General features: G+C 40.9%; 1 protein-coding gene across 1 annotated transcript; it reads left to right on the top strand.

Annotated features, from left to right (window-relative positions):
- Positions 1–21,831, top strand: hdlbpa (high density lipoprotein binding protein a). Its single transcript, XM_008293170.1, has 28 exons — positions 1–102; positions 3,199–3,270; positions 7,549–7,666; positions 7,758–7,924; positions 8,735–8,950; positions 9,037–9,243; positions 9,387–9,602; positions 10,090–10,296; positions 10,378–10,485; positions 10,575–10,679; positions 11,290–11,368; positions 11,474–11,613; positions 11,709–11,813; positions 11,906–12,019; positions 13,759–13,845; positions 13,938–14,069; positions 14,160–14,378; positions 15,280–15,501; positions 15,591–15,809; positions 15,916–16,054; positions 16,308–16,459; positions 16,855–16,959; positions 17,056–17,190; positions 17,446–17,589; positions 17,849–18,028; positions 18,330–18,446; positions 18,550–18,690; positions 20,375–21,831. Exons 3-28 carry the CDS (start codon positions 7,588–7,590, stop codon positions 20,462–20,464), a joined length of 3,825 nt encoding a protein of 1,274 aa, XP_008291392.1. The 5' UTR covers positions 1–102; positions 3,199–3,270; positions 7,549–7,587; the 3' UTR covers positions 20,465–21,831.
- The last annotated feature ends 690 nt before the right edge of the window (positions 21,832–22,521 follow it).

The following is a 22,521-nucleotide window of genomic DNA, read 5'->3' as shown; positions in this document are numbered from 1 at the left end:
GGCGGCCCTGCTATATATCCGTCCGGCTCCAATCCCACCTTCTCGCCAGTGGAATTTCATCTCAGCTTCTGCACCTTCAGGGCAGACGAGAACATAAAATAAGTAAGTACTTTTTGCTCTTATAGTCACCGCGACCCTGTTCCCGACACACACGACTCTCGGCTTTCACACACCGGGTCGAGCGGCACTTGTTGGGGCCACAGTTCGTCCGTGGATCCTGAATGTTACAGTATGTTCTGGCCTGACTCCGTGTCAGTTCTCCTGCTCAGCTGTGTGCCTACGTGGACTTAGCGAGCTAGTACGACTAACTGTAACGTGAGCTAGCATTAGCCTGCTAGCTAGGGCTCCGGCTCAACTTTTAACGAGCGTGTCGGCGCCGGCTAAATTATACAAAAATGACACGGCCCCTGTTTGCGAGGGTCCTTAGAGCTACTGTAATGGTTTCACTTCACTGTTAGCTGGATGTTATTAGCGGGAGAAGACACAGCCTGAACTTTCTCTGTGAGTGAGCCAAGCTAACTTCACTATTAGCAGAGGGGCTACGTGTCACACACCACAGTCAAAGTTTTTAGCAAGTTTGCTAACTAGCTTGTGGTTCGGTGCTAGTAATCCGTGCTACGCCGATTATATAATTTGTGCTGAGAGACACGTATATCCGACAGCGTCCCCGATAGTTAGGACACTGTTGGCTTGTCTCGATCACAGTACATTTTTATGGTTGACCAGCGTTAGCCGACATGACGGCGGCTAGCATTAACTGTAATGTGTCGCTGGCAGCTGTCAGCTAGTTAACTTGATATCCTTTTAGCTAGCACTCGCACTAACCAGCTACTTAAGTCTTTAATCTGGGATTTGGGTATAATGTTGTTGGCTGGAAGGTTGTCAGGCTGCAGTGAATGTAAGTTTGACCAGCTAAATGAGTCAGTTAACTTGTTTAAAGCAAATTAAGTATATTTACATAAATGACAGGTTTGATAAACGTCTGAGCAGAGCTGAGTGCTGTACATGTAATAAGACAGGCAACTACAACAGAAAACAGGATCAATCAATAAATACAACATACTGCATATACTGGACAAAAAGCACACCAACATGTAAGATCAGTCACATACTAAATACCACCTATTACATGATAAAGAGCAGCACTTGTAAGATCAGCTTCTAAAAACGAATACAAAACATTATAAAACAAGACAACAGCTTGTAGGATCAATTTCCTGAAATGAAATAAATACACCAAAAATTTTAGGGCCACTAACGGAAACAAGAAGCTATTGAAAACAGGTAGGTTTTGAGGTTTTTCTTGAAGAAATTGCAGAGCTTTGGAACTGCCTACTGACCAGAATCGAGGGTGGACCAGTTAAAAGCAGCTCTTCTCAGGATCTATGAACAATTCATTACCGTAAACCATCTCTCAGGTTACACAGTATATCGCTAAACCTTTAATAAGCAAAGTTACATCGGTAAACCATCTCAGTGTGACGTGGTTTTTCTGAGTTTGTAACTTGTAGTTATTTTTCGTAGTTAGGGTGACGTGATTCAACTGATGATAATAATTTAATGTCAACAATTATGGATCATTTTAGTGAATTATTTTTGTACAGACCAGATAGAAAGACCAAATAAGTTTAATTACATTTAAACACTTGATTTATCATCGTACACAGATAATCATTTTTAATTTAAACACAACAATGGAAAAACAGACAAATAAACACATTTGACAATGGGGACCTTGCACCGGCCTTTGTGGGCCCCAAGCATCAGGTCCGGTGGCCCTGGGACCAGGCCACCGGGGGCGTGTCGCTTTGAAGGTGGAGGTGGTGGGAGACACAGGGTTTTTAAAAGCCAGTCTCCACGGGCCAGTTTGACGAAGGCAACATGAAGTCCAGGTGGTGACTGACTAGAGTAATACAGGGCGAAGGTGCTTTTTAAATTTTTGTTATGAAGGTGTAATAGTTTATGATTCAAGGACGGGGCACATTTGGAGTTAGTTCATGCAGCCGAACTTTGGGTTCTCATTTTGTGTTTTCACGGTGGTTTGTGCCTCATGCATTAAAGTGAAACTAACAGTTTTCTTGTTGCTACTGAGCATTCATTACTGCTTTATTGCGGTTGTTTTATCACCCAAGCTTAGGCCATAACATGTTTGTTTTTTTTAAGAAAAACAACTTGGAATATGTAATATAATTATATAATATATAAATAACTAACCGTGAATTTCTCCTATGGGGATCAATAAAGAGTTATCAATAAATCATTCTTATCTTAATTCACATGTTTGACTTTATGTCATGTAAACATTCTTTATTAACCCCCTGTTGCTGCTTAAACAGCTAATCTGTCATTAGTACCTGTAGTAATGTGAAAGGGAGCAGGCCACATGCTCTTGCTTGTGCCAGTACTACTATACTGATCACTGAAAGTGTGAAGTACACAATATTTGTTGCATTTTTTTTGTAAATATTGAGTATGCACACAAACGGGTCTCGCATTATTTGCCTCTTGCAAAACATCAGTTGGGGATTGATTAAAACGAGCTTTATTGGAGCCTGTGCACACCTCAGCGGAAACTTTGGCTCGTCTTTCTGGAGTGAGCAAGGGAACTGGCATGCCAAACCCTACAGTCTTTTGATGAATCGCATCCTTTAATCAGAACCAATCATGGTGTTTTTTGCTGGCCCTTATTGCAAAAGAGAACAATAGCCTGTTTACCTGGTTCAGCCAGAGCAGCTCCTTCCTTTGCCAGGTCTGTCCGTCTGTATGACGAGGCGGTGTCCAATTTTAGAAGACAGATGCTTGTCAAGGAGAGTGAGCTCCAGTGGCATCTACACTTTCTCGGTGTTCAGTAATGCACCTCTTGGCATCTACTTTATCTGAACACTTCTTCATTTACGAATGGCTTCAGCTGTCTGACCTCTCAGCATAGCAGGATTTTCCCTTCTCTGGAAACTGGACAAAATTTGCAAGTTGGTCCTCAGCAATGGCCACTATTGTTATTTAATAACTGGTTGTATAAATATCCACTATTGCTCTGTCATTATTCATTTCTCTTTAATATTATTATGGGTAGCGCAGCATAAGGCTCACACAGATTTCTTGCACAGCCCCCTCAGATATCAGTTTTCTGTGAAAGTAACATCAACTGCTTGTTTCTTAATGACTGATTATTATTCTTTTGCTCTTTGTGGTGTTCAGGCAAAAGCTGGCAGGCTGACGGGAAATTGCATCTTTACAGGACGGATTATCTGGTAACTGACCATTTAGCTGGTAAGTTTTTAAAGCATTTTTTTTGTATTTGCAAAGGAAACACTGGAGTAAAGTTAAGTATGCAGGGCGACTGTAACTAACCATTATTGTGACTGTCAAATAATCTGCTGATTGTTTCTTGATTAAGTGATGAGTTGTTTTGTCTATAAAATGTCAGAAAAATGCTTCTGAAAGCCCAAGATGGCCTCCTGAAGGGTCTTGTTTTGTCCACAACAACAGTTTATTGTTAGAGACGGAAAGAAACCAGAAAAACTTGAAATGTAAGAACCTGGAATTGGAGAATTTGGGCTTTTTTCCCCTCTTTATCTCAAACTGTTACTCAAACGGATTAACCAATCAGAATAGTTGCCAATTAGTTGAACAGTTGAGCTCTCATTGATTTGCCAACTGTTGCAGCATTTTCTTTACTGAAGATGTGGTTCCAGTGGTGTAGTGAAACTTTGCTGCATTTAGGACCTTGTTTAAAGTCTCTCAGTGTACTTGGCTGACTCTCGAAGGGAAGAAATAAATGTGTGCTGCTACCTGTTTAGTCATTTTAAAGAGCAAACCATTAACCTGCTCTGTTTATCTTTGGAGTGGCTTTGTTTTTCTCAGCCGTGCATGGCGTGTTATGCCCGTCTTCTGCTGGAAACATGTCAGCAAAGTGCGTTTAACTGAATATTTCATCACAAAAATGAAATCGTAGTGATCACAACAGGACATTTCCTTCACACGTCTTTGCAAACAACGAATCTATTGTTGCGCGTCTATACTGGTGTTTAAGTGAAGGATATTCATAGACTTAAACTGGTACAGTGAGTGAATGCAAACAGCAACGAGTACCGGGCACAGCAGCCTTAAGTTTATGAAGCCTGACAAGGAAGAGGCCAGTGAAAGGGTGTTTGGGAGGTGGGGGAAGCCTGCTAGACCGACTGCCACCATGTTGAAGCTTGAAGCACATTTCCTTCAGTTGCCTGCTTTGTGGAAAAGTATCAGCTAGCTCTCGTTGACGTCGGGGAGTTGTCTTTTCATGCTTTTCAGATGAATTTCAGGCATGCTTGCAGGCAAAGTCCACCCTGAAACAATTCACATTCCTCTGCTTGTTGGCCAGAATTTAGGCTTCTCTACCCAAACAGAGTGGAGACTCCTGATCAGATGTCATTGATAGAAAAGTAGAATCATGCTTTAGCACTCGTTTATTCCCTCTTTTTCTAAGTATGAAACAATAGTTATTAATAGGACTGTTTCAGGTTTATGTAATTCAAAAATCAAAATGCCAGTGGGACCTTTTTTCTTTTTTCTTTTTGTTATAAATGTCACAGATGAGAGGATTGGCTTCGTGGTCTCTTTCTCGGAAAGACTTATTAGGTTCAAAGATCCTCGGCAGGGTTACAGAGTTTTCTCCTGGTGGATTTTTGCTTTAATCCTGTACAGAGAGGACATACAGAGTGGTCACTGGGGTAAAATCCTCTTAACCTTGGAGCCTACTCACTTAGCTACATTTCTTAGAATAGCACCAGACGAAGGCAGTTGAACAGAAAGACTAACTGGGTTCTTGTAGAAATGCTCTGGAGCTGCAGCCTCACACACACACACACACACACACCAGTGTCTTTCCTTTTTGGTGCTAAAGTTTAATCTCTTCAGTCTGTATACACAAACACAGGGTTGAGCTGTTCATGTGACAAGTTTGATTATTGTGCGAAACATCAGCGTGTCTTTGATAAATGTTGATTAGATAATGAGGACAGTCCCAAAGTCCACCTATGATAAGCCTGTATAGTAATTATAGTGTTAAACTTGTGCACGGGACACTTTCCTTTCCCTCCCCCTGAACATTCAAACAGGGTCCATGCAATCATGACCGATGACTTTATGCAAAATTCTTAGTTAAATAAGGAACTTGTCCTGTACTTTTTTTCTCACCAGCAGTTCAGATGTACAATTCATGAATCCAAGAACGATTACAGCATGTGACCGAACCGTGTGAGCGTGGTTTGTTAGTACTTGATTTGAAACCACCTCACAACTAGCTGCTAAATGGTGCTTTTTCGACAACAACTAACGCAAACTCTAGTTTTGCATAAGTTGTCGGCTGCATATTTGAAGTGTTGTATCGTTCCCCTTTTCAGCACATTAGTGAGAGTCTCGCAGCTTATCTCCAAATGTTTTTTTTCCCCAATTTTCAGCTTAAGATGCAATGAAATAGTTTTCACCGTGACTAAATACAATCTCTGATTTTATCCCTTCCCCAAATGGACAGTTTTGTCACCTGTAACTTTAAATGCAGTGACCTCTGGGCTGTACTTCGAAGCGAGATTAGTAGGTTAGCGAGGTATGTTGAGCCCAAAGTCAGAGTTTTCAGTGTCACAAAGGTATGTCTCTTTTAACCGGCTAGATCTCCATGGTAGCTTAGGCCACGTTTACACATAGCTGGGTGTTCACAAAAACGGGTTTCGTTTACACAAAATACATCGTTATGAGCTGCTATGAGCTGCCAAACCTATAGGGGGCATTGTAACGAGAAGAATAAAGCCATGCTAGCAAATCAGAATCCAGGAAAAAACACAGCAATGAAAACTTCTTGTTACTTCAGCGATAATGGCGCGAGGATAGTTTGTTTGGACCAAGTACAAAACAAGAAAAATAAAAAAGACTTTCTATCACAGTAGCCAAACTGTAAACATGGTCGCACACATATGATGCTCATGACGCTGAGGCCTTAGACTGTGGCGCTAACCAGGTCAGGAGCAGGCTACGTTCAGAGTTTTGAATTTAAGTCGGCTGGAAGAAGCGTCTCCTTTTTGCCAAATTGTTTCATGACGATACAGATTCTTGGTTTTATCTGCAAACATGTTGAGCTGTATGTTACTTATTTCACTGAATGCATTAGTTAAAGTATGGAACACTGTATGCATTGCGTTGCTGTTGAAACCTGACATGCATTCAGTGGTCTGTTTCCAATGATGATACTGCAGCTGATAGAACGAAGAAAACTGATCATTCTATTGGTATTTATTACAGACAATATTCAATCAGTAGCATTAATTTCTCTTTGATTTGGCCAAAAATAAAGTGATATCCTGCATTATGGGACAGTGTCAGAGCTAAATGCACTTAAATTCAATATCATGTTTGAGTATATGGAGTTTATAATGAGCAGCTGTCAGTTGGAAGTAAGCAGCTGCATTGATTGGTAAGATGCATATATTATGCATGTTTAACAGTTTCTACCAGCTGACTGAGGCTTTAGTTTTTATCGAGCAGACATACTCAAAGAAAACCTGACTATGTCAAACCTGCTTAGTAGTACAGCCCTCTGCTGCCGTCCACGTCACCGTCAGGAAAAATGCTAACAGTACAGAACAAACCAGTTGACCACATAGCAGCTTGTAAAGACGGACATGAGTGTGAGAGCAGGACTTTCCATCGCTTCTCACTTTCTCTCTGAGCGATCATTTTGTCCTTTAGCTAAAGAGCTTTGACCTGTGGACATACATTTTGTAGCTAACGGTAACGATAGCCACATTAACTGTACATCGTGCTGATGCTAAGGATTTTCCTCTTGTGGTGAAAATTGAAGTAATCCACCGGATCCTAGCTACCTTAGATGCTGGGAGGAGATCTCGTTGTAAACTTCTTCGTCTCTTAGCTTTTACTTTACAAGTCCAAGTATAGAACAACCACAAAACACATTAAGGTTGATTGTTTTTTTTTTTGTTGTTGCTGTTTTTATTGGTTTAAATCTTATTTTACCATTTGGGACCTTTTTTTTTTTTTTTTAAAAAACTTATTTTACCATTTGGGACCTTTTTTTTTTTTTTTTAAAAGAATGCTGAATAGTGCATTAAGACTTTTGTGTTCACTCTTGCAGCCAATAGCAGAACATTTGGCTTCCTTTGCGTTTTGCTGAGACATTGCACAGTACGCAGAAGCAGCTCTTGAAAGTAAATAATCTTGTGGACAGTGAGGCAGCTGCTGTGTCTAAACAGCTTACCTGGAGGCAGTGGGCAGGAAGGACTTTACAGATTTTTTGCTTAAGGGTGCCTAAAGTAGGTGATTTGCGATGTAGGTTCAATAAAATTCTGGGATGCTGATCGAATGGCAGTCGTAAGCTTCTTCAAATTCTCACTGCTTATATTTTCTACCTCCAAGTATACAAAACACAATAAAGATGGATTTTCAATACATGGTGAAAATGAGCTTTTTAACAAGCTGATTTTAGAAAATTGCTTTTTAAGACTTATAAATGTTGTTCTTGCTTTGCTGTTGCCAAACTAATGTGGGCTTTCTTTCCAGTGGCACACTCGGACTCTGTGTTAACGTGGGATTTTGACCATGAGCTCAGTCGCTGTACTTACGCAGGAAAGCTTCAATGAGCACCGCAGTGGGCTCTTGCCAGAGCAGAGTGGTGGTGGTGAGTGTTTGGATGCTTAAGGCTACGCTTGACTTCTAAAATGCAAACACAGAGCCATAAGTGGACTCATGTCTTTTTCACGTGTGTTCAGCTGCTGGGGCAGGACCCAATGCCGGAGAGGAGGAGGATGCTCTCCCTACCTACAAGGAAGCATTCCCACCTCTGCCCGAGAAGGCGGCCTCACCTGAGGGGACCCAGGAAACTGCCAACGCCTGGACATCCAAGATCCGTCCTCTGAAGTCCTCTATTATTACCCAGGTATGACCTTATTGTTTTAAGCTAAAACCACATTGAAAACACAAAATATTAGCTAGAGTTGTTTGTCAGTTTTTGTCCCAAATTCGCTGCCTTTTATTTCTTCACTTAGTGGTTTCCTACATTTCCAGTAGTGCTTGTCATAATTTCTTTGAACCTGCCACGACATATTGTGCTACACATGTATTATAGCTGCATGATATATTTTAGCATCAACTGTTGCGATGTTTGTCTGCACAAACATATTTTTTTCAGATGAAAAGGTTCTTGGATACACTGAGTTTTTTAAAACATTATTTACCCGACAGTTTGACAGGCAGAATCCCTTTTTTCTTCCCTGAAAATGGTCTTGAAAGAGGTGTCGTAAACCAGCATACAAGTTCCTGAAATGGAAAAAAATACTTAATAAGAGCCACTGAATAAAACTTGTGTTTATAGAAGAAAGCTGCTGAGACCGAGATGACTTGAGTAACAATGATGCAGGAAAAACAAGCTATGTTTAATTTTCCTACTTGTAAAAATCGTTAAATCCCATTTTTGTGCTTCCAGTTTTCAGTACCTCACCTATTCTACTCTTGGCTTGACTCATTTTAAGAAAACTCATTGATTCATGTTTTGTGCCTTGCAGTTTGTATCTACAAGATAAAGTCTTTCCTTTATCTATTCAGGGTTTGTTCCAGCTACAAATCATGCTTTGGTTTGCTCAGTGTATGGATTTATTTACTGTTCTTAGTTTTAGTAAAGTAATCCTGATGTAACAGTTGTTAGTGTTATGAAACTGACTTTGCGTTTTTGTTTCCCCACATGTACTAGGTTTTCCATGTGCCGCTAGAGGAACGTAAGTACAAGGACATCAACCAGTTTGGGGAAGGAGACCAAGCAAAGGTCTGTGTTGACATCATGCATAAGACCGGAGCCCATCTGGAACTCTCCTTGGCAAAAGATCAGGGGCTCTCCATCATGGTTTCTGGAAAACTGGACGCTGTGATGAAGGCCCGTAAGGAGATTGTGTCCCGACTGCAGACTCAGGTCAGTAGATTTGTGTTCAACGATAAATGCACAACATGGATGTTGTTAAGTACTTAAGTGCTAACTGTGCATGTTAACCCCAACAGGCTTCAGCTACTGTTGGCATCCCCAAGGAGCACCATCGTTTTGTCATTGGCAAAAATGGGGAGAAGCTTCAGGAGCTGGAGCTCAAGACCGCCACCAAAATCCAGATCCCACGACCTGACGACCCCAGCAACCAGATCAAGATCTCTGGTACCAAGGAGGGCCTGGAGAAGGCAAAGCATGAGATCCTGTTGATCTCTGCTGAGCAGGTATTGTGGATCCTCAAGCCAGCACCTTCATTCTTAGTTTAAAAAACAAACTGATACATTCTAGATATTGAGGTTGTAATTAAAAAAACAAAACAAAAAAACAAAGGGGAACTAATGATTGTTTTCCTTTCTCACTCTTTTAGGACAAGCGTGCTGTGGAGAGGGTGAACATTGACAAGGTTTACCACCCCTTCCTCACCGGTGCCTACAATAAACTAGTAGGAGAGATGATGCAGGAGACCGGTGCTCGCATCAATGTCCCCCCTCCAAGTGTGAACAAGACTGAGATCGTCATCACTGGGGAAAAGGAGCAGGTTGCCCTTGCTGTGACTTTGATCAAGAAAGTTTATGAAGACAAGGTATGCAAGAAATTTGTAAGAAAGTTGGTACATTTTGACGATTTGTTTAGTTCCTCAGACGCTGGGAGTGCATGAAGATGCTTGTGTTCCCTCTTGCAGCCTAACATTTGGTGTGCTTTGCTCATGGCTGAGGCATTTTAGAGTTAACATAAGCACCTCTAGAAAGTAAATAAATCTGATGCACTGTGACGCAGCTGCTCATTCTGAAAGCTTCCCCAGGAAGCAGCACATAAAAAGGAGGCAGAATTATGTACATTTTAAGGTAGACTATTCTTTACTCAGTTTCCACATAGAAACTTAAGAAACTTCTGACTGGCTTGTAGAGCTCCGAGGCAGTCTACTTGAGGAGGTGCAAGAGGAATGGCAGCAGTGAACATCGTGTTTTAAGATGTACAAAACATAACAAAAATAGGTCTGCACCAAACCGGACCTTTAGACTGCACCTGCATACAGCAGGTCGCCTGATCAATTTTGTTTTGTTTTGTAGAAGAAGAATGCCACCACAATTGCTGTGGAGGTGAAGAAGTCTCAGCACAAATATGTGATCGGCCCCAAGGGAAACACCCTGCAGGAGATCCTGGATAGAACTGGTGTGTCAGTTGAGATCCCACCTTCTGACAGCAGCTCAGAAACTGTCATCCTTCGTGGGGAGCCGGACCGTCTGGGTCAGGCCCTCACTGAAGTTTATGCCAAGGTACAGTCACCTTCAGACGACCACTAATCCTGTTCTAAAGCGGGGAGAATGATTAATGACCTAAACATGTTTGTTTTACAGGCAAACAGTTACACTGTTTCCTCGGTCTCAGCTCCTTCTTGGCTTCATCGTTTCATAATTGGCAAGAAGGGGCAGAACTTGGCCAAGATTACTCAGCAAATGCCCAAGGTCTGTTAAATTCTCTTTAATTATGGTACTTTAAAATAGCTCATTTCTACTTCATTTCAACTTGTGTTTTTCATGTATTTTGCTTACAGGTGCACATTGAGTTCACTGAGGGAGAAGACAAGATCACCCTGGAAGGTCCAACCAAAGACGTGCAAATGGTGCAGAGCCAGATTGAAGCCATTGTTACAGATTTGGTAAGTATTATAATACAACTGGAACCAAAGCCTAAATATAAAAAAAGTTTTGTTTTGTTTGTTTGTTTTTAAGCCACTGAAGCCCAAAGTCAACTGGCATGTTTAAAAGACGTATTATTTTTAATCAGTTACCAAAATTAAACTATTTATCAGTAAGAAACCGTAAAAACAGAAAATATTGTCAGATTTCAACTTTCTGACTGTTCTTGAAATACTCATGTGTGACTTCTAGTTCTGTTGGGAAAATTAATATTAATTAGCCAAAATCAATAGTCAAAGAAATTCAATTTGCTGAAAGCATTTGGAGTTTAGAGAGTTAAAGACCCAGTCAGCTGTTTAACTTTAACATGTTCTTCTGGTGCTTTTCACATGACAAATCACTTGCACTCGGCACCATAACTAAGCAGTTTACACGTTGAAACTGCACTGACGACAATCACAGAGTCAGACTTTCAGGTTTTCTACATAATGAACCAAAGGAGCCGGTCCTGTCAGTCTGCAGGGTTGAGCTTTCTGTAGCGTTCTTCTTTTTTAGATCTGATTTCCGTTTTAAACAAACTGCATGGTTTAAAAGAAAGTATAAAAAGTAATGTTTTTTTTTTTTATACAGGTTAGCCGAATGGACTATGCAGAGATAAGCGTGGATCCCAAATTCCACCGTCACCTGATTGGAAAAGGAGGAGTTAATAGTAAGTGTCGTGCTCATGCCAAATGCTGGTGCACTGAATTGTAGAGACTGCATTAAAAACTATGAGAATTCTTGTAAAACCATTTGCGTATTGACTCATTTATAGTCAACCGCATCAAAGAGCTGCACAAGGTGACTGTCCGCATCCCCCCTGACAACGAGAAGAGCAACCTGATCCGTATTGAGGGGGATCCCCAGGGTGTGCAGGAAGCCAAGAAGCAGCTGCTGGAGCTTGCGTCGCGCATGGTTAGTATGAACTTGTGTTCGCTCACAAAATACTGCAGATGTAGTTGTTGTTATGTCTTGTGTTACTAAATTTAATCAACTTGTCCTTTTTGTAGGAGAATGAGCGTACAAAGGACCTGATCATTGAACAGCGTTTTCACAGAGCCATCATTGGCCAAAAAGGGGAGAAAATAAAAGAAGTGCGTGACAAATTCCCAGAGGTGAGTTGCAAACCTGTGCCGTTCGTTGGTAAATGCTGTTGTCTTCTCTGGACTGAACCTGTTCATAAACTTTTAACATTTATTTTTTCCAGGTCATCATCAATTTCCCCGACCCGGCACAGAAAAGCGACATCGTTCAGCTTAGGGGCCCCCGCACTGAGGTGGAAAAATGCTCAAAGTTTATGCAGAAGATAGTAGCTGAAATGGTGAGTATTAACAATCTGTATGTCTATTCTCAATTTTAGGAGGTGTGATTTAAAAAGTTCTGAGGCGAGAAGCATGCTCGTGGTTTTCTTTAACATTCTCATGGTTGTGCACCGTGGATTCGTCCGCCAGTGTCACTGTCAGGGCAGAGCTCTACTGTAAAGTCCCGAGTCCTCTGAGGGAGAACGTTCTGTAAAAAACAACCTGACCTGTGGTGTGTTGGTAAAGGGGTGCTGCATTTTGCTACCAACGCGGTGACTACATTGACGTTTTTTGGCCACAACAGCACCGTGGTCGTTCTCAACCCGCCCTACTTGCTAGATTTGACTCCCTGTAGAGTTGAAGGGTTGCCTTTGTTATAGCACAGTCATATAGTTTACTTTATGGCTCAAACAGCATGTTTAAGTGTTAAGTACCTCTTTAAGTTTTAAATTGTATACATAAGATTGTGTCATGGTTAGTAATGACTGTCAAAGGAAAAACGTAGTGAAGTCAGTGTGAATCTTGACAATAAAGAATGAAAAGGAAGCGTACCATCACCAGCTTTTTCCAGCCTAAAAAAAGAGAGCAGGGAGAGCATCATAGAGAGGAGATGGAGGAGGGAGAACATCACAGAGAGGAGATGGAGGAGGGAGAACATCACAGAGAGGAGATGGAGGAGAGAGAACATCACAGAGAGGAGATGGAGGAAAGAGAACATCACAGAGAGGAGATGGAGGAGAGAGAACATCACAGAGAGGAGATGGAGGAGGGAGAGGAAGGAGAAAGAAATAAAAGCATCCAGAACTCGAACAGTGTAAGGGAAATGAGAGGCCTGATGTTGTCAGAAGCCATCTCTTGTCCAGCTGGTCTACATGTTATGAATATTGCTTTAGTATTATACGTCTGAGTAGGAAGTGCACCTGTCACAATAATGACCTTTTTGGACAAAATATTATCTGATGTAGTTCATCTTTTAATTTTAAGATCCTAAGTAGGCCTTTAATTCTTAAGAATATCCAAATATGGGAATTACAGTGTGAAAAAAAATGTAGTAAATAAAGAGCATCAAACCACAAACCTAAAACAATAAATAAAATTAACTTATCTTGACTCTGTTCAAGATGCGTTGATAATGTCGTCATTGTGACAGGTCTAACATAAGCATAGATCACACACATACATATTTCCCAAAACGGTGCATAAGAGCGACATGTCTAGTCTCAAGCTAAGTTGTTGCTAAATTTAAGAAACATTTTTAACATTGTGCATTGTTTAGCATTGTGTCCCCTGCCTTCACCCACCCTGCACCACGATCCTAATAAGGATTAAGTTAAATATATATATATATATATATACACACATACGTATGCCACCCCATTGGTATTTCTCTATATCCACCCCTGCTACTATGACAGGGATAGTGATGGAAAAAATTGTACACAGCTTTTGATTCTGATAGCCACAGTCTCGTAACTTTATGATCACACCTTGTAAACACTTTTGGAAATGCCCTAACTGAGGGTTTATGGAGCATACCACCGGGCCACAGCTGCCTTCAGGTAGTGAGTCTCCGATTTTTATTCTTTTACTGGATGTCATTCAGCTGCTCCCTTTTCCCACATTTCCTGTCTCTCTCCTTTGTCTTTCTAATAAAGGTGGGAATGCAAAAAAATAATAATAATAATTTTAAGTATTTTGACCTGTATGTATGTATTTAAGGCACAATTAAATGTTAACCTAAAGTGATTCCTTTGATCAGGTGGAGAACAGCTTTTCTGTGTCAGTCCCCATCTTCAAGCAGTTCCACAGAAACATAATTGGGAAAGGAGGATCAAACATCAAGAAGGTAATGCACACTGACGACCGAACGAATCCGGTTGAATCAGGCTCCTAATTGGTTTCAGTTTGATTTTACTGTTGCCTCGTTGTGCTTTCTAGATTCGGGAGGAAACAAACACTAAAATCGACCTGCCTGCTGAGAACAACAACTCAGAGATGATTGTCATCACTGGCAAGAAGGCAAACTGCGAGGCGGCAAGGAATCGTATTTTGGCCATTCAGAAGGAGCTGGTAAGTGCACATGCATATTGGTCTGTCTATTGCTTTGGCAGTGGATCTTAATCTTGTATGGTTGCTTAATTATTGCCTTATTGCCTCCAGGCGAACATCACGGAAATAGATGTCTCCATCCCCTCAAAGTTGCACAACTCTTTGATTGGATCGAAGGGTCGTTTGGTGCGCTCCATCATGGAGGAGTGTGGCGGCGTGCACATCCACTTTCCCACAGAGGGCTCAGGGATTGATAAGGTCACCATCAGAGGCCCTGTGGAGGAGGTGGAGAAAGCCAAGCAGCAACTGCTTGCCTTGGCAGAGGAGAAGGTTAGTGTGAATGTCTCTAATAAAAAGCTGAACTTCTGCTGACCTTGCTAAACTGGCAACTATTTGAAGGGTGGAGACAGTAGGAAGGGAGGGGCTATAAAAAGGCAAAGAGCTGCTTCAGTTTTTAACCCTCTGAACCAAAAGTAGTTTCTGTGTTTTTTGTTTTGTTTTGTTTTTTTAAACTCCTGTTCCTTTTCACTCACTAGAGTTATTTTTCACTGCATTGTGAAGTTGTGCACCTCTTTGGAAACCAAAAAACACTGGACTTATGTCATGTGACATGTGATCTGAGTCAGTCGAGACTTCTTGGTTGCACCTAGAAACTAGAAAATGGCTCATTTTAGGCAAATAATAAGTAATTCTGATGAAATGTTGCCATTTGAACTTTGGTTTCATCAGGAAAATTGACCAAATCTAAGTCACAAGTTCAAAAACTGCTGCAAAGTTGTTAATCTGAATTTTACATTTGCTCGCTCTGACAAATGCTGCAATTTTAGCATTTTATTTTTTTTGTTTTTAAAGATGACATGCTTTTCCAACCTGATGATAGGCTTTGGGGTTCAGAGGGTTAATTGATGTTACATTACCACTCGCTGAGGACATCTTTTAGTGTCTTTTCAACAGTCACAGTAAAACCAGCAGGCCTGTGTGGGTTAATGTCACAAATTGAGACTAAGGTTTGTTGTAGCTTGTGCACTTTTCCCGTGTCAGACCAAATTAGCCTGTTAAACTCAAAACCCTCTAATTGAAAGTTTTCCGTTGAAAATTACGGGACTTCCTATCCGTTAAAGACCCTTTTGATGAAACTCAAGATTGAATTACCTTGTTAACATGCCCATATCACAACCTTAAAACTTTAGTTGACTTGTACTAACTTCATTCTGAAAATATTACTTTTCAGCAAACAAAGAGTCACACTGCCGAGCTGCACGCAAAGCCAGAATACCACAAGTTCCTGATTGGAAAAGGTGGTGGAAACATCCGTAAGGTTCGTGACAGCACTGGAGCCAGAATCATCTTCCCTACTGCAGATGACAAAGACCAGGAGCTGATCACTGTGGTTGGCACTGAGGAGGCAGTGCGGGAAGCCCAGAAAGAGCTGGAGGAACTCATCAAGAGTTTGGTAAGACTCCAGACGAGTTTGAACGCAGCAGCTTTGGTTCTTTTTTTTTTAATGCCTGAATTTTAATCATATTCACTTTGGTCCTGCAGGACAACGTTGTTGAGGACAACATGATCGTTGACCCCAAGCACCATCGCTACTTTGTGGCTCGCCGTGGCCAAGTTCTGAGGGATCTTGCTGATGAGTATGGTGGCGTTATGGTGAGCTTCCCTCGCACAGGTTCTCAGAGCGAAAAGGTCACCCTCAAAGGAGCCAAAGAATGCGTGGAGGCAGCCAAAAAGCGCATGCAGGAGATTGTTGAGGACCTGGTTAGTAGATACAGTTTTGTGTTGTTAGGACATGTTCCTTGTTTTCTTTGCCTTTTTTAAAAAACTAAATAAATTTATTTATTTTTTTGAACCTTTTATTTTCCAGGAAGCCCAAGTGACGATTGAGTGCGTGATTCCTCAGAAGTTCCATCGTTCCATCATGGGTCCTAAGGGCTCGCGGATCCAGCAGATCACGAGAGATCACAATGTACAGATTAAGTTCCCAGAACGTGAAGACCCACAAGGTAAAAGCAGTGTGAAGACTGAAGAGTATAGTCCTTATAGTAGGACTGCAATGAAAGATTTAAACGGTGAATCTTGTTGTAGAAAGTCACACAATATTGAAAACTGAAGATTATTATTAATTTCCCAGAGCCAACAATGATATCTTTAGCTGACCTATTTTGTCTAAACAGTCTTAAACCCCAAAATATTCATACTAAAAGTGTATATACAAAAAGTAACAGGTTGTCATGAACTTTCTTATTTCCTATTAAGCTGCACCTCCTGCAGAGGCTCCTATTCAGGAGAATGGAGAGGCTAACGGTGAAGTGAAGGAGCCAGTTGATCCAAATGCACCCAAAAAGTGTGACGTGATTGTGATTTCTGGCCGCAAGGAACGATGCGAGGCTGCAGAGGAAGCATTGAAGGTTGGAGTTCATAACAAATCAAGTTTATTGTCATTTTGCTGTACATACACAACAGTACAGGCAAGATGAGAGTGTTTCTTCAGGATCATTTAATTAGTAAGTTTGGTGGAATGCACGTTTGGGATAGAAAAGACACTAAACCAGGGGTCTCAAATGCATGCCACCATCACCATGGTAACATATAACAGCAACTGACAAAACTGTGCTTTTTTTTTTTTTTTTTTTTTAAAGAAAACCTTATTTAACTGCAGTTTTCTGTTTGACTTTTGTTTTTTTGTTTTTTTTAAAGAAAACCTTATTTAACTGTAGTTTTCTGTTGGACTTTTGTTTTTTTTTTGAAGAAAGCCTTATTTAACTGTAGTTTTCTGTTTGACTTTTGTTTTTTTCTTCTGTAGGCCTTGGTTCCTGTCACTATTGAGGTGGAAGTGCCTTTTGAGCTTCACAGATACATCATTGGACAGAAAGGAAGCGGAATTCGCAAGATGATGGATGAATTTGAGGTATGTGTTAAAAGATTTTTTTTTTTTGTTGGCACAGGGATGTCGAAGGTTTTTATTTGGCTTCATATTTGATGTGACCTCACTGTGTCCCTCCAGGTTAATATTCAAGTGCCTGCTCCTGACCAGCAGTCTGATAAAATCTCCATTACTGGCTTGGCCAATCACCTTGACCGCGCCAAAGAGGGCCTCTTGGAGCGCGTCAAAGAGCTGCAGGCTGAGCAGGAGGATCGGGTTAGTGTTTGGTGGAGTACTCGATTGTGACCCTTTATGTGTGTTTATATCCAGTTAAAATGATGGTGTCTGTACTGAAGCTGTAATCTTTTTTGTGTGCACGGTATCTCTGCTGGGTTAATGATTCACTGACATAGTTATCTTTGAAAGTAACTCATGGAAAGACTTAAATAATTCAAAGTCTTCCCATGTCGGGAGAAAGTGATAGAAGCGAAGGTCTGATGTGACACCACGCTCTTTTCAAACCCTTTTCAGGCTCTCAGGAGCTTCAAGCTGACCATCACTGTGGACCCCAAGTATCACCCCAAAATCATTGGCCGCAAGGGTGCCATCATTACAAACATCCGCACTGAGCATGATGTTAACATCCAGTTCCCAGAGAAGAATGATGAAAACCAGGTAAAAGCATTGTCTCACCTGCTGAAACAACTTTTTTAAAAACCAATATTTCCTGTCCTTACAAATCAAAAATGGCGGAGTAAAAAGTGAAACCTGCTGTACTGCATTAGTACAGCAGGTGGTGCTAAATTACCAGTTCCTTCAACATAACACTAGCTGATTTTTTTTCTAATATTAGTTCTGGTTTCTCCCATATGCTCAAGTGTTTTTGAATGTAATATTTTTTTCTCATCTTAAGCTTGCCTCTGTCTCTCCACAGGACCAGATTACTATTACAGGGTATGAGCACAAAGCCATTGCTGCACGAGACGCCATCCAGGCTATTGTGAACGAGCTGGAAGAGATGATCTCTGAGAACATCACCCTGGACAGCAGGGTGCATGCCCGCATCATCGGAGCCCGTGGCAAGGGTATCCGCAAGATCATGGATGAGTTTAAGGTGAGGCTGCTGAGAGGCTGTGCCTCGCCTGAGCAGGTAATGATGCAGTCAGAAATGAGGATCCTGGAGAATTTTGTCTAGTATAATCAGGTCTCTCAAAACCAGGAGGAGGGCTAATTCAGTTTCTGCAGTTGGGATATGATGAGCCAAAACAAAAACAGCAAAAACTTCCATTCATTTTTAATGCAAATGCCTGATCTGCCTGACTTTGTCTTTGGCTCCCTTGGGGTCTGAGTGTGGAGTCGCCACATTTTTTTGGATTTCATGCCTCATGGCTTTATGTCCATCTTTTTTTTTTTAGGTTGATCTCAGGTTTCCCCAGAGTGGATCTGCAGACCCGAACCTTGTGACAGTCATAGGTCGCCCTGAGCTTGTGGATGAAGCCATCGACCATCTCCTTAACCTGGAAGAGGAATATGTAAGCTTCCCCCTGCTTCAGTGTTCATTCTCCCGTCCAGTAGATAATGCAAAAAAAAGGTCTGAAGCACTGATGTACTTTGTTGTGGTGTTTTGTTTTTTAGATGGTGGATGTTGTGGAAAATGAGGCAAAGATGGCTTACATGAGGCCTCCTGGCGGCAGTGCTGCAGCCATGGATGAACAACGTGGCCCATCCAAAGGCTTTGTGGTGAGGGAGGCGCCCTGGACTACCACCAATGAGAAGGTGAGCATGTTCCCACAACCATGACACTAAAATAAAATTGATCACACTTTCCTTCTTAACCACCTGAACCTCAAAACCTGCCTAACTATATGACAAAACAAAATTCTAACATTTACTATTGGAAAAAAAACTATGAAAACAAAATAGTCTTGTTGAACTGATCAGTTGGGAAAATTAATTAAATCTAAGCTTAAAATTGAATTAAAATGTGATTTAAATCATTATGTTCTACATGTTTCATTTAAAAGTGTCTCTTAAAATGTAAGTCTTTGCACCAGATCTTGTTTTCATCTTGTGTTTTCAGCTAAACTACAGGCTGTGTGTAAACGGAGCAGAGTAAATCAAATGGATGGATAAAGTAAATGCAGCATGGCCGATGTGCAGACTTGTGTGGCAAATGTGGAGTGTGTAGAGATTGTAAAAATGTACTTGGTACATGCCACTGAAAGTTTTTTTTTTTTTCTTCTTTTTCTTTTGGCTGTTTTACCAATTAGCCAATTAATCTAAATCAATTTTATTCCAAAAAACATTATTAACATTATTTAAATTTATTGTATTTTGACAAACTCATTGTATAATGCAGCACAGTACCAATGTAAGCAAAGGTTTACATATTGAAGTGCGAAACTAAATGGTTTAACTCGCCACTCCAACATGATTAATAATATTCCCTCTTTCATTTATTTTTAACGAAAACGGATGATATGTAAATAAGAACTGCTTTATTCAGCTATATTAAATACAGTTTGTGAGCACAGAGCGCTGGAGAGAAAAAAAATCACAGGAAGCTTTTTAAAAATACAGTCGTGACTCGATAATCCGACCTTTAACAATCGGAAAACCGTGCTATCCGACAGGTTTTTAGGAATAATGAACGGAACCAACAATAGCCTTAACATACCGACAGCCTTGGATTCTGACTCCGACATGACATTGTATGTCACAAATAAGGATAACGGCGTATTATCTGACTGAACAATCCGACAGATTGGCTACGTTCAGGCTGCAGGACTTGATGTTCAATTCTGATTTTTTTGTGAATTTCGATTTTTTTGCGAGTTCGTTCACATTTCCAATTAAATGCGACTTGTATGTGATCTGCTGTGTGAACTTCATACGACCCAAAAGTGTCCCGCATGCGCAGAAGAGGACACGACGACGTCACATGCAGCGAGCATGCTCAACGTTTACGGAAGTAAACACAGATGGTGATGGTGGAGCGTATCAGCCACTCCCCCGCCGCCGCTGATGGTGGAAACAGAACTGTGACCGCTAACTAAACTGGCATCAGCAGCCAAGTACTGCCTGTGCGTTCCAGCCACTTCCACCCTGTCAGAGCGCTCTGATGGGGGGATTTGGCTGAAACGTGCACAATCACACCGGCCAATTAGGCGTGGAATCCAGCAATGCGTAATGTTCTAACAATACACTAGTTATTATAACAACTATAAACAATAAATATTAACAACAAATGACCCTTCAGGCATCCAGCCCTCCTTGTGTCTCGACCTCCGTCTTGACAATCCAACAGCCTTGCTATCCCACATAAAAGAAGGTTTTACATTTAGTCTCGGATTATTATACTGCAGTGAAAAATGAGCCCACAGTGAGTAAAAAGGTGACGCGCAGAAACTGTTTGGGCTTCATAGGGTTAATCTCTGTTTGTTTTTTTCTACCTTTTTAGGCTCCTGACATGAGCAGCTCTGAAGATTTCCCGAGCTTTGGAGCCCCAGTGACCACCAAGACCTCACCCTGGGGACCCAAACGCTTCTAAGCCGCGCTGCGACAGATGGGCCTGAACTTAACCGGACACAATCTTCCCTGTCATTGTCCCCCTTCTTGACCTGGACTGACCGCTGACCCTCAAAGTCTTCAGTTCTGAGAATGTCATCTCTGTCTAATTATCTCGGTCTACCCTTGCAAAGTCTAAAAGTGCTTTCAGATACTGTAATTGACTCGTGAGCTTTGTATCTGCATTAAATAATAGTCATGTCTTATGCTTAAAAGGAGAAAAAAAAAAAAAAAAAAGTGACAGATGTTGCGGTTAAGTCTCCACAGTCTGTGAAGGACTGCTGTTTTCAATGTTGATTAGACCTGACATTTCATCGTGGTTGAACTGTTATACCAAATCCAGTGGTGGCCAGACATCAGTTTTTCTTTGAGCTGCCCTTATCTTAGTTGCCTTCGCAGGGTGGGGGTAAAGGGTTGGAATCACTGCTGGCGACATATTCAGTCATGATGCCTGACCAATGAGGCCAGATGTTTCAGTAACCCGCCCCCCTCCTGCTTTATTCATGTAGCTGAGTGAAAACTGTCAGTCGTTAGCCCTCAAGCACACTGTAGTGATTGTCCTGTCACATCCTTCCATTTGCTTGTGCTTCTGTGAATATGGTCGTCGTACCTTGTAGCCTTATGAATTGGTAAACTTTACAAAGGGGGCAAAGGAGGAAGGGGAGGAGGGGGGAGGGGGAAACCGGAGAAAGGCACCCACTCAAACTGCCAGATGCTTGGAGATCATGCCAGAACTAAACCTCTTACAACACTAGGCCTCGAGCTCCAACGTATCAAACCTCACACTAACTGTTGAATGGACTTTTTTTTTTTTTCTTTTTTTTTTTTTTTTGACATTCAAAAGAAAAATCAACTCTACAAAAGATAAATATGACTGTGTGTTTGTGAGCAAAAACAGCAGACCATCTTGTGCCAACTATCTGTCTTGTGATGTCCTGTGTTACTCATCCTCTGTATTGGGTCAGTGTCCAGTCCCTTTGTCTTCCAGTTGCTATGCAGATTGTTCTGTTCAATAGCAATGGCCCTTTTTTTTTTTTGTTTTAAAATCAGCCTTACAACTAGAAAGATACAAACCAGGTAGACGTGATGCGAAGGTGCACTTTTAATAGACAACTGGAAGGTATGTTTATCGGAACATTTCCCCTCCCCAGTTAAAGTAACTAGTTTCATTTTGCTTGAGGAGTGCAGATTTAGCTTTCTAGCTGCTAATTCAACATCTAGCGTCAGCCTACCTTGGTTTATATCCTCCTAGTATTGAATGAAAGATTATGCAAATACCATGGAAGTGAACGGTTATGGATGACACTGGAAAAGAAATTGTCCAAAAAGTCAATAAAAATTGAAAATCTTTTTTGAGTCTTTTCTAAAACCGCATTTATCCATGAAAGATGATTTTCTGTCATGAACTGAGTTTGCGAGACAATCCTTCTTATAAATTTGGCCAGAGGGACGTGCAAAATCATTGAATCAGTCATGGTGTTTTGTCTCAACCTCAGTGTTATAGATAAAAATATACATTTTACATTAAAAGGAAAAAAAACAAACAAAAGCCATATCTTACAAATTAAATATTTCCACCCATTTTCGGTTAACCTGTGAAATAAATGTCCCCTCATTTAAATATTTAAATATAAAAACAACCACAGAAAGCAAAGACATCGCAAAAGCTTTTCAATTTGTCCTTTAGAGAATGAAGTGTTCTGTTTGCAGAAGTAATAAACATTCATAATTTTTAGGCTAAAATTGATAGGGTTTACCATATGTGTATTATGAATGTTCACAGCAAATTATATAGGAGTTTAGGACACTTTAGTTTGAGAATATTTGAACAAACTTTGCTGAAGCTTAGAGTTTTCCCAAAATATGCATGATTCACAGCCCTGCCATGAATTTAACAGGAATTCAGTTGTCAACGTTAGACCTTCAGGTGGTCAAAAGTTGGGACATTTTTGTATGCTTTCTGCCCCAAAGAAATTTTTGACCTGGCACTGGATTTAATAGATAAACAATGCGGCTGATTTTTTTATTTAAAAAAAAAAA

Source organism: Stegastes partitus, unplaced genomic scaffold (assembly GCF_000690725.1).
Source record: "Stegastes partitus isolate 25-593 unplaced genomic scaffold, Stegastes_partitus-1.0.2 Scaffold862, whole genome shotgun sequence".
In the NCBI taxonomy this organism is placed as follows: domain Eukaryota; kingdom Metazoa; phylum Chordata; class Actinopteri; family Pomacentridae; genus Stegastes; species Stegastes partitus.
The sequence above is the reverse complement of the archived record's forward strand: the minus strand, read 5'-3'. Positions and strand labels throughout refer to the sequence as shown.